The following is a 13,118-nucleotide window of genomic DNA, read 5'->3' as shown; positions in this document are numbered from 1 at the left end:
TAATTCCTATACTTAACTCAATAAATCATTCCTAGAAAGATAATTCTTGTTTGCATGGATAACAAAACAGAAATTTTGTGTTTCATAGAGAATGAAATGAATAATAAGGAAAAGATAGACATTTAAAATGTCTTCAGGGGATATTTCCTTTTTTTACCTTCTTTAGGAAATCAATGAAAAATTGCTAATCTTGTTAAATTGGTTTCCTTATCCTGAAGAGAGCTGAAGGGCTGAGAGATACCCTCTAATCTAATTAGCTTTTTTACCATGTGTTTCACTAAGCCTGTTTTTTTATTTAGGGAATGGATATTTACCTTAGTCTGAAAAAATAAAGCGTTCTGCCTTTTACAAAAGTAAAATAAAGCAAAGGACTAAGGGGTTTCACATATGACCAGTACTTCCCCTAAAGCAAATGGTTGTACAGGAAACAGTTTCGGTATATGCTGAAAACACATTAGGTGATGCAAGCCAGAAAAACAAAGTTTCTCCATCCTGTACTGCTTTATCTGGTGCTCCTGCCTTGTTGGGACCACCCAGTGGTCAGGTCCATGTAGTTCTTGGAAGAGCTTTAGAGGGTGTGTGTAAATAGCTTTCAGGCTCATGAATCTAATTTAAAACTCTTTCAGAAATGGTATTTTAAATTACAAGAATTCAGAAGTCATTGAACGTATGAAATTGTACTACATGCTGTTATCTCCCAGTCTGTCAGCTGCTGGGGAGGATGTCTCACATGTTCATTGTCCAGTATTGTCTTGTGTCTGGATGTGGTTTCTCAATATCAGTCAGTCACAGAGGACAACAAAAAGTTGCTGCTCATCTTGGCTATGCCTAATATATTCAGCTATGTGGAGGTGGCTGAAACAGTCTGTGGCTGCCTACAGGAAGCCAGAGCAGAAGCCAGAAACTCCATGCTGAGCAGAGATTATTTACATGTCTGTGAGAATCATGTGTGTCAGAGGAGATGCTGTGAGGCCATCAGATCTCTCAGAAGGAGAAACTCCTTCATAGTTCTCCGCAAAGTGGCTTGGGAAGCTGGAAGCATTTCTGGTCCCTGACCTGTGTTCTCTGCCTCTCTAGCTTTCTGCCTGGCTTTGGTTGCATTCATAGATTTGGAGACAAAGCCCAGATTACCTTCTCATTTATCCTTTCTTATGGTGCATAGATGTATCTTGTGCTTTTCGTTCTGCCTCTGATGGTCTGTACCCATGCATCATCTTACTGTACTTTGATTTTAAGCAATGTCAGGCATGGACGGTTATGGTTGTGTGTTGTAAAGCACACAATGCTTATCTGTGCTAGTACAATAGTATAAAAAATAACACTATGTGGTATGAAAGAAGATTCCTTGGCTATCTACTCCTTTAATGATACTTGCTAGAGATAAGGCAGAATAAAACCAATTAATAATTCCTGCATAGAGTACAATGTAGAATATATTCAAATCAGTATAAGACCCTTCATAGTTTAAAAAAAAAAATGACAGCTAAAGAAATAGAAAATATCTGTGAAGATTTACTTCAAGATTGTGACACCTTTGTTTATAATTGATTCTGATGACTAAAGAAATCCAAGTTATTGTTTCAAAATTATCTTTGTGATAATAGTTGCTGCCTGGGCAATAGGGAACAATTTGTCTTTCTCAAGTAAGATGTGAATTTTGCCGGTGGTGCTTGTGCTGTTGTTGGAGTCTTTGTAGACAAATTTAGCATCATTTGCCTTGACTGCCCCACAGCTTTCCTAACCTAGCCTTCCAGCAAGGAAAAGGAAATGCTTTGAGTTTTGAGCCTTTCGAAGTCTGGACAAAAGCTCACTTTCTGTTCTTCAGGTTTTCTATATATGGCTTTAGCCTCGAGATGAGGACCTGCTCACTCTGCACCCTCTCCCATCCCCCGTTTCCTGCCTGGGTTCATTAAAAGCTGATTTGAAGTTGGCACACACTCTTCTGGTACAAAAGTAGTACTGTGTTCCAGGAGCCATCGGAAAGTAGTGCATTATTATCTTTCACATTCCCTTCATATATATGTCCTCTCCCCATGAGTAGAAAGGACTTTTATCCCTTCTTCTTAAATATCTCTGTGTGTTTAATAAAAAGAAACAGTGAAGTAAAGCCCTGTCAAAAAAACTCAGCTCATTTGGGAGCAATCTGGCTACATACTTTAATGCTAGTATCTGCAAATTGCTAATATTAAGCAAAGTGGAGTATAGGACATAATGACTTCACTGAATCATTTTCCTATCTCTCATGTTTGTGTTTCAATATCACGTTTCTCAGAAGAGGATAGTCTTCTTTCACCTGAGCAATGATAGTGTTTGTGAGGAAATTCATGTGTATCTATATAGAAGTCTGTATATATTCTATTTCTAACAGTACCATTACTTGCTTATTATCTGCTTTCTGAAGCTGATATAGAAGATGTTAAATATCAAGACACTTTCCTTCTTCACCTAGAACCAAAGTCCTTAGTTCTGTAGAAATATTTACAAGTCATGCCAAGGAGTGAGGTAGCCAGTCCTTGGGTTTCCTGTGATATCTTCTGTTGTTGTTTAAATCAATACTTTATATCTTTCATACCTGTTGCCCCCTTGCAGTCGCTTAAAGAGTAGTACCAGTTCATTATTACTAGCACTAAAAAGAGAACAAACCATGTAATAGTGATGAGACTGAACAAGCCATATTAGTACAACATGTCATTATTCCAAATTATGCTGCGGAGTTATATAAACAGCATTGTTTTGGGGCTAGTCTTTCCTGAAGTCCACTCGAGTGAATCTGTGAGTGGGTATCAACTGATTTCCATTGGTGTACGCAAAGTTAGCCATGTAAATTAATTGTCTTGCTGAGTCAGTGTCTCGGTTTATGGATGAATCACTGCATAAATTAATAGGCTGCATGAAGGTCTTTTCAGTGATTTTATGGTATTAATGTAGAAAATAAAGGTTAATTCTTAGGGGCTTGTATCTGCATGAGTAAGCGACTCTACAGCAAGCTGGTGAGTAAAGCTCTAGCCTCAGAACTCAGAAGTTTTTTTACACTGCCCCCCATGTGGCACTTGTCCACATGGAGAATGCCTTTGGGTGATGAATGTAGTCAACCTTGGCAGTGGATTAATTAAGCTGAGCAAAGGTGCTCATAATGTGCATCAGAAATACTTATAGGAGCGGCTAATGCAACACTGTTATTTTGAGCATTATCCCTCTATAGACCACTTCTAAGAACCATTAGTAAAGTATTGAACCTAATGCTCACTTGAAACATAAGGCAGATTAATTATAATACTTTTTCACTGTTTGCCACTAAGGCTTTTGAAGTGCCTTGCAAATACTAGGGGAGCAATTTTATTAGGAAAAGAAAAAAGTTTAAAAAATTTATTTTCACTTTTTGCTCACTTGCTTGTATTTCAGAGTTTAGAGGATTAAAATAGTTTCTAAAATAATCTAATGTATGTGCTTTGGGGCCATCTGTATATATATGAATATTGACACACAAAAAAATCCAAGACTATGCCTGTAACTCTTTATTTACCAAATTAAGAAAATCAGCTATGCTTGCCTTCAAAATAGTTCCCTTCTGAGTTGACACACAGCTGCATATGATGCTGCCAACGTTCAGTGTGGTTCTGCATATCATTTTCTGAAAGGCTGTTGAGGATCTCCGTTGGTTTTCCTTTCACGTCATCTACCAACAAAAATGGGTTCTTTGAGCATTGCCTTGGTCTTTGGGAAGAGGTTGAAGTCGCAGGGGGCCAGGTCTGGTGAAAAGAGTAGGTGCTCAAGCACAGTGATGTTGTCATCAGCTAAAAACTGCTTCATAGATAAAGCATTGTTAATTTACTGTTCGCTCTTGCACACCACATTTTTTGACCAAGAGTAAGAAAAATGTCTATATTTGAGCACATGTCAAGTCATACTGAGTGAAGTGAACAAGCTGAGCCTTGTCTCACTGTGACAGGTTAGAGCAGGTTCTATAACCATCCCTCTTTTTCTCCCCTAGCGTTTTTGTTTCCCAAGCTAATCCCAAGGATTAGTCTCAGGGCTTTTTTTGTCAGACCTTGTATCACAGACTCACTAGGTTGGAAAAGACCTCCAGGATCACTGAGTCCAACCATTCCTATCAACCACTAAACCATGCCATTCGTGTATGCATTTAAAATTTTCATCTATGGTTCTATCCTTGAAGCTTGAAATACTTGGTTTTGCCTTCTTAACTATCAGAAGAGAGTTGAAAATTATACATGTATTATTACTGCCTTCATATAGGAACGCACTGAAGCAGATAGGATTGCTGTTGAGATACATCCCTGTTGCAGTCAACAATAATTCTTCTTCAACTTCAGTGGGGCAGGGTGGTACAGGGGTCTCTGCAGTTACACACCAAGTCAATACGTCAGCCGTAGATGAGTATCAGGAAACCACTTCCCTGTTATGCATTTTGATTGTTGGAGCAGACATCCTCAAACTGGTTAAATTTATATATTTAGTGCACAGAAACTTTATTCTTGAATTCTGAATTCTTACTGACAGCCATCGAGTCCTTGCTGCTACCATGTTAGGAGCTGGCAGTGTCCCAAGGGAGATGTTCAAGAAAGCCAATATTTGAAGCAAACCCTCTTCAAACCTTGGCTTTATTTTTTACCTGGAGATTTATTTTATAATTTGAAAACCACTCTTCTCCATGCCTTTTCATTTTCAAATTGATTATTTCCATTTAAAAATTACCTTCTTCTTTCGTGCAAGAGCTGTCTTCTCAGATGTATCATAAATTCAGACATTGACATCAAAGTCTTCTTTCTTTGCTTATATGATTGTTTCAGATACAGAATAAGATGGGAATGTGGTAAAAATAGAAAGACAATCACTGTGACTAAGCATGAAACATTTGTATAGAAGTGGAGCATTTCTTGAGTGAGTGAGTGTTGCAGTGAATTTGTATCGCATTTGTCTGTCATTTCCATTAGTATGGAAATACCCCCCTAAATTTTAAGAATACGCAATAGCAGAAATCAGAATTAACATAAGTGCAAAGGAGTGAGCACCTTATCTTCCCGATGTCATCATACCTTGGTGAGATCTCTGTTGAAAGCATATAATATAATCTTAGCCCTATTTTATATTTTATGTTGTCAGTTTCATAGCTAATAGCTCCTTAGACAGCAAACAAGTTATCTGTATGCCATCGCTAGAGCTGTTGGTCTTAATAATAAGAGCAACTGATAACAAAGAAATTTCTTTATACTGTTATTAGTGAAGATTTCCAGTGTATCTTGGTCTGAAGTTCACTCAAGGCACAGGCCACTTAGGCAGGAGCGCTTGCCAAGAGCGTTGTGGTACATGACGAATGCCGGGGCACGACTGCAGGTTCCAGCAGCAAACTGGTGGGGGCACAGCCCCTTTGCTCTCACATGAGCATTTCTAATGTCCCCATCCCTTAGGGAACAAGTGGGACAGCAGGAAACAGATGTGCAATATTACATGCTGGGGAGGGACTGGAATTAGTAGTGTGGGATTGAGTTCCTGCCCAAAGTGACAAATGGTGTAATGCTGAACTGAGTGAAGGCTTCATTTATTTTGTTCATCTGTGAACTCTTGCTCCTTCTTTGGGGCTGGTCTTAGGTCTGTGCATAGGAAAGAGAACTGATCCCAGTTTCCAGCTCTTTCTATTTTGAGACACTGCTTGCCAAGCCTCAGTTCCAGAAAGGGAAATACAAACAAATCCTATTCCACAATTATGTCTTACTAGCTTTTCGCAGTCTGTCTGATAGATGGTTTACTTAGAAGAACAGATGAATGGATACATGAAACATTTTATCATGCTAAAAATAGCACAAAATAAAAGTCACATCAGAGCTTCATCCCTGGCCTCCATATGAAGAGATGGTGTCCATTTAGAAAACAAAGGTGGAATTTGACCAAGATGCTTTAAGTATAATCCTAGGGTTTCTGGGAATCAATCCTCCTTCTTCATTTTCAGACCATATATTTTTCTGTGTAAACGTTCTTAGGACACTGCCATAAATCTAGTTGCTTGGTGTGTTCACGCAGAAAACGTTGAAGTTCTGGGCCTTAAATTGCTGACCAAGAAATGTTCTGCCAACGAGGCTTGTCATAATTTATAAGACAAATCAAAAGGCACCAGTGGGGGTTTCTCTGTATTTCTGTCATCAGACCATAATCCAATGATAAGGTTCCAAGTTCCAAGCTGTGTATCCCTCCAAGTTTTCACCTACAGGAGAGATAAAAATGATGTATAATAGAAGTTGCATGTATCCGTAGTCAATACTTATGGTGCGAGCAATAATTAATGGGTAACTTCAGAGTTTAAATGGGTGGAGAAAAATGCTAGGATCTGAAGCTTTTCAGCTCTCTTCTTCTCCTTCCTAGCCTCTAATCTAAAATGGAGTTGTATGAGGAGCCCCAGGATGACTTGAGAGGATGGAGAGTAAAATCTCTGCCTCCAGGCCCTCCTTGGATCAGATGAGATCCTACAGGGAATGACATGAAGCAGTAATTTGATTTCTAATCATTTATTTTATTCTCTTTTATTTCCAGCTTCAGAGCCCAATTTGAAAGTACGTTCACGGTTAAAACAGAAGGTGGCAGAAAGGAGAAGCAGTCCTTTACTCAGGAGGAAGGATGGAAATGTTGTCAGTTCATTCAAGAAGCGACTCTTTGAGGTGACAGGTAATTACGAATGGTAAAAGTCTGTATCAAGCTGCAGCTGCTCACAGAATAGTAGTGGTATTTTGTAACTGAAATGCAAAATGGTAAATATTGTCACAGGTATTATTTCACAGAATTTTGCTTCCAAGTTCTCCAACAGTCTAGAGTCCTCTTATTTTTGGTCCTTAGGATTAGATGCTGGCAAGGCCTTATCTGTTGATTTGAAGGAGCATTTGCAGTATTTGGCCTCATTCTGACATTTCTTGCTTTAATTTTGTATCAATATGTTTGTGCAACCAACTGTTGCTAGTCTGTCAGACGTGTATCTGAGTTAACTCTGTGTGTCAGAATTGTGTCGCACCGAGATGGAAATACAGCACGACATGAACAAATTCACATCAGTGTCCCCATGCATACAGTTCTCATGACAACTTTTCGCTGTTACGTGTAAAACTGCGACATAGTTGTGAATATAAGTATGAAAGCAATCAAATAATGCAGTTTCACTATAAGTTATTTCCAGATTAGAATTTTCTGCAACTAATTTATTATTTCCATTTGCTGAAACTCTTAAGAGATTCTTGATCTCCACTTCTTTAGGTTTAGCTGACTTCTTAATATTTTGTACACTCACAGGTAAGTTAGAAGACAAAATATTTATCCCAGGAGGTTTTTTCTGCAGTCACTGAAAGAGCAGAAACCTGAAAACAAATGTGTTCTCTTCCTATCCCTGACAATAATTCGGAGCTTCATAATTATTAATTACAACTATATGACATTTTGCAACTGTCATAATCCATACTTCCCTAATCAAACATCTCTTGCTGCAGCCTGTCTCCATTTTTTTTCTTTTAACTGAAAATGACCCTTTATTTAAATGCCTATTCATACAAAATGTGATAGCATAAGTTTTAAAAAACTGAAGAGAAAGAGTAAGTTTGTGTTTCTGCTCTTCTGTGAATACTATTGAGAATACGATGCAAGAACTTCACCTGACCAGTTAGTGTAGCTGGTTACAGATTCACTTCAGTAAATCAAAGTCGGCTCTAGTAAGGTCCAAAACTAGCTGAGAAATTTCTAGGTAATTTCAGTCAAAGTGTGGATATACTTTTGCATGTGAACTGAGGCAGAAAGAGTGAAGAAACTAAGAAGTGGGTATCGAATATTTATCGAATATAAAGATGTAGTGAAAGTGGTGCATATCTTGCCATTATTACTTGTATGTGTAATGATCAGTCTGCAGTGGGCTCATCACCTTTGTAAACACAAGGGGGATGGCAGTAGGCTTCGTGAATTGACGACATGTTATCATGACCTTTGCAAGCCTGCTATCTCTGTCATTTTGATCTCTTACAGAAGCAGGGCTCTTTGCAATTCAAAAGGAAAGGCTTTCTTTTCTTTCTACACATTCTATGTCTGTATCTCCGTCTGTTACTGAGTAGCATACCATCGTTGTGGGAAAAATAAGTAGTAAAGTATTCGTTTTTGAAGCAGACAAATCAGAAGGGGAAAGGCCAAGAGCAGCTTTCCTTGTTAGCACTGCAAAAATTAAAACTAAAGGAAATCACAGAATCATTAGGTTGGAAAAAATCCCCAGGATCATTGAGTCCAACCGTTCTTATCAACCACTAAACCATGCCCCTCAGCATCTCATCCACCTGTCTTTTAAACCCCTCCAGGGATGGTGACTCAACCCCCTCCCTGGGCAGCCTGTTCAGTGCCCAATGACCCTTTCCATGAAAAATTTCTGTGGAAATGGAGGGCGAATTAAAAATCTTTTAACATAAGTAAATAGCATAAACAATACATACATTTCAATAGCAAAAAACCCCTTGTGTGATACAAAGAATATACAATTAATCAAGATCATGTATTCCTTTCCAGTGTGAGATTGATGTCTGCTGAATGTGTTTTTCAGAATCTTCAGTGAGTAGCAGCTCCCCTGGATCAGGTCCCAGTTCCCCAAGCAATGGTCCGACCAGCAGTATAACAGAAAATGAAACCCCAGTTTTTCCATCTAACATTCAAGCTGAGGTAAGACTCTTTCTCTTTACTGGGTCGTTGCTCAGATTGCTATACTAGGGTGATCTGAAACTTCAGTCTGATGATACAAGCAGAGTAATTACAGAAGATATAATAATCAGGGATACCAGGACACTGTAGACAGACATCAGACTATGTGATATACGAGATGCATCTTCATATATGAGATGTGCGTTCAGGAGACTCTTTAGTTACAGAAGTCTGAAGAAAAGCAGCAGTAATGCTACTGGAAGAGTGGGAGGGAGCTATGGAAGGAACTTGGAAGCATCTGTGTTGCAGAGCATTACATTCTGGGATAATCTGAAGAGGTGCACAGTGCTGCTGAAGAACTTCCATGTACAAAAGAGGGATTTAGGCATCGGTGACCCTGACACTTAGGAGTTAAGGTGGTCCCAGGTTCAGATGGCTTGCTGAAGTAGATTTTTTTTTTTTAATTACAGTATCAGAGCTAGGAGACTAAATCATTTTCCTATCTGCCTTTTATTTTAATGTAGCTCAGTTTCCTTATCAGGGCAGTACTTGCCAGCATAACTGGCATGCCAGGAGTTTTGAATACTTGTTTTGTAAAGTGAGATGGTACATGGAAGAGATCTTAACTACTCCTTATTCTATTTCACGCATACATGCCCATAACAACAGGAATGCATCTGGTAAATCAGTTGTGATATACCTCATTTGGCATAGACCAATTCCTGCTTTCCATGGCAATATTGTAAAGGGACAATAAATTAATGGAACTAAGAGAGAAACAAATTCTGCAATATTCTGTATCCAATACTTATGGTTACAACAATTCCTTTTTTGGTAGCCAAGTTTTCTATTAATTGTTGTTTTATACTGTTTATGTTAGAAAAATTGCATAAGAAAATGTGTTTTACCAGAGTTTTGACTAATGGAGCTGTTTCTCCAGGTCAGTGGCAGGACATTCACCTCAAAAAAAACCTGGAATGGGCAGTTCAACCTCTAGCAGTGACTTTTACCCATAATGAATTAATTGTGTGTGTGAACTATGATCCAGGGGGCAGGTGGGTGACCTCTGCACACTGATTAGCAGCTTCTCTCTGGCCCATAACCAAAAACAAAAAAAAAAATTGCATTGATGGCTAACATGTGGTCTTGCCTCATAGCCCCCTTGTATGGGATTGCAAAGAAATTAATTGATACAGAGTAAGATGCATCATTTGGATTAGATCAGATCCTAGTTCAGTGGAATCAAAGTTATATTTTAATATTTTTTATTTATTTTAATTAATATATTTAATATAAATTTATATTTTAGATAGAAGTTTGTAGTGTGTGGATGCTACTGCAGTGTTAATCAGGAAATCTTGTCAAATTGGATCTTGTATTGACTTGAGGATACTACAAAATGGGAAGTGAATAATGTCTCAGACTGATATATGGTGCCTTGTTACTTTGTATGTTTTATTTTCTCAGCACTTCCCCACAGTGTTGAACTACCCCCAGACGTGCATACAACCTGGTCAGGCTGGTAATATCCAGTTGGGGAGTTTTAGAAAGGTTGTAGCGAGAAACAACAGTTATATTTGTTTATTAATAGAACACTACATTGCCAATCACTTGCATTTACCGTGCTGAACATCAGAAGTTATAGCCCCACTGTACAATCACAGAGACTCAAATGAGCCTAATAAGTTCCTTTAGAAGTTGGGCTCTGCATGCAGGAGTCAGTCACTCAGCTTGCTGGAAGCGTTCAAAGAAGCTGAAACTGCTGACTTCCACTCCTGGCTCCAGTTGGGGATTTCTTTACCTCTCTGATTACTTGACTGTTAATATTGTGGTCCTGTGGGCTCAAACATTTTCCCATAATTCTCAACTTCAGTGCGTTTTGATTTCAGTGGGATTTTCTTTGGTAGTTTAACAGCAGCCGAGCTGCTATATATCTCTTTTTTAGTTTAGCTCTAGCTGCCGGCTCTCAAAGGCTATGAATCTAATCAATTTTTCATCAGATACACAAAGTACAGAAGTTTGTAATAATAGGATAAGTGTTCCCAAATCATCCAAAATATCACTTGTTTTGCTGTAATCCCGCATGACTCACATTACTGTTGTTTCATAATTGTGATATTTGCAGTAAGTGTTGTGCTCATATCTGAGTGGGTGGATAGCTGCGGTTTTTATGGCAGCAAATAAAACACTTTTTGCTGGGGAAAAATAGGTTGGTATGACAGAGTGTTACTTACCAGTAAAACATGAATCAGTACGGTAAATGATTACACTCTACTGCGTAGACAAAATCAGAGCATTATCGGTAATGAAACAGAATTTTAGAGTATTTTTGCCGTTTCCATTTGAATAGTGAGACTTAAGTTGTTTATCCTCTGGAGCAGCCAGACTGGTGGGGAGACATTTACATTTTTTTGAATGAAAAAAAGGTGCACTGCAAATGCTACTTTCTTTCAGATAATCTTTTACTATCACAGTTCCCTTAATGGTACTTTCAGTACCGTTTGTTAAAACAGTGGTCTCATTATATGAAATTTCAAAGTTAAACTCAGGATTTTAATTGCAGCTTATAAATAAAATGCTGTTTTTATTAGGCCCAGTTGTCTCCAGTATCATCAAGGTTCACCGCAGTAGCTATTTGTCTCTTGTAGCATGCCGTACACTTTCAGGTCACCTGCTGTGCTGGGGCTAAATCTAACTTGCATGAGAAATGCAAACAGGATTGAGCCCCTGCACAGCACGTCCCTTGAGTTCAGAGGGACAACCTGCCTTAGTCTTGTGAAATGATTAATATTAGGCATTCACAGCCTGGTCAAAAGCCATTGAACACAATGGAAAGTTTCCAGTTGGTGTAAGAAGGCTTCAGATCAGTTTCTTTTTCAGTTGTGCTTTGCAGAGCAGCATTTCTGAGCATATTGCCTGTGGAGACATAAGTGATATGCATGTGCATGTGCATATCACTTATGATATGAAGTGCACTTGATTTGCACAACCCCACAGCTTTGGGCTTCTGATACTCAGCTCCTTGAGGTGCTCTTTGCAAATTGCTAGTGGCAAAATGTGTATTCTTCTGACCAACTGATGAGGTTTGCTTAAAATATAAGCGAAGAGAGTCTAATTAGTTGGCAAAAAAAAACCCCACACCTAAAACCTTAAGAAATAAGAATGTGTGAATATTCAAAGTTTTGGCAACCCTACTGTAGCCCCACAATTTAGAAGTATTAAAGCCAAACTGTTTCCTCTTCCACACTTAATGTGTAAATGTGCATATAAACACACACACATGAAATAGGTGTTCCTACTTCTCAGCAGGAACCAAAATAGAAGTACAATAATTAATCATGGTTGCTTGGTGATCATCATGTGCTGTTACATTTAGTACATAGAATCATAGAATTGTTTGGACTGGAAGGGACCTTAAAGATTATCCAGTTCCAGCCCCCCTGACATGGGCAGGGACACCTCCCACTAGCTCAGGCTGCCCAAGGCTCCATCCAACCTGGTCTTGAACACCTTCAGGGATGGGGCAGCCACAGTTTCCCTGGGCAACCTGTGCCACTACCTCACCACTGTCATGGTGAAGAAATTCTTTGTTATGTCTAGTCTAAATCTGTCCCTCTCCAGCTTATACCCGTTCCCCCTTGTCCTATCACTACAAGCCTTTGTAAACCATTAGTCATCGTATTCTATTCTAAGAAAGAAGATAACTGTGTTGACAGGCTGTTTTAGGTATTAGGAAGCAGGATCCATGGGCCCAGTGAGCAACTATGTAGAGGAGCAAGTAGGGCGGTTGCTGTTTGGGGTAATTTAGCTGCCGGTGCAAACCGTCAAGTTTCCATGGAGGAGAAAGACCGTGATTTAGCCATTGTGCTGCCAAATGACACTGCTGGCAACTCCAGTTTGTACCATCATTTCAAGGTGTTGTCAACTGTGTTAAAAGAGAAGCTGCAGCTGGGGTCATGCAGTTGTGCCTTAGCATGTGCAGGACCTTCATCTGTGCAGGTGGGCTACTAAACATCTTTTGGGAGATGAGGTTTAGCTGACAGTTGGGCTAATATTACCTGAAAATATTTTTTAAAATCATTTACCTCCACACGTGTAAAGACAGATTATTAGCAGCATTAACAATGGGATGGAAATGCTCTTAATAATAAATTTCTGGGTTTAACATTAAACTCCTGTAGTACATAAAGTGATTGATTCCGCCTCACGAAACAGACATACCTGACTTTAGTGTGGCAATTGTGCTTTAGTGCTATACACCTCGTCACTGTTACATTTGTCATTTCAAATCTTAGAAGGTAATAGCAGCATACTGAAAGCCAAAAAGGAAATGTGCATTTTTGAAGTGGCTCTGTATTGGTGCTGCAGTTGCTACAGTTTTTATTATATGCAAGGGGATAGAGCTGCTGCAGTGTCCTTCCTCAGTTAAAGCTTTGTAGTCTCCCTCA

At 38.9% G+C, this 13,118-nt stretch overlaps 1 protein-coding gene across 17 annotated transcripts in view; it reads left to right on the top strand.

The window, feature by feature from the left end:
* The window catches only part of HDAC9 (histone deacetylase 9), a 420,133-nt gene that overhangs the window by 221,173 nt on the left and 185,842 nt on the right, over positions 1–13,118 (top strand). For all 17 annotated transcript variants that reach the window (XM_069860332.1, XM_069860322.1, XM_069860320.1 and 14 more), the window contains 2 exons: positions 6,547–6,678; positions 8,576–8,691. In XM_069860332.1, the coding sequence (XP_069716433.1) occupies positions 6,547–6,678; positions 8,576–8,691 (248 nt within the window). The remainder of the gene's footprint in view (positions 1–6,546; positions 6,679–8,575; positions 8,692–13,118) is intronic.

This window comes from Phaenicophaeus curvirostris, chromosome 6, assembly GCF_032191515.1.
Source record: "Phaenicophaeus curvirostris isolate KB17595 chromosome 6, BPBGC_Pcur_1.0, whole genome shotgun sequence".
Taxonomy (NCBI): domain Eukaryota; kingdom Metazoa; phylum Chordata; class Aves; order Cuculiformes; family Cuculidae; genus Phaenicophaeus; species Phaenicophaeus curvirostris.
Note: the sequence above shows the minus strand (reverse complement) of the source record. Positions and strands in the feature narration are given on the sequence as shown.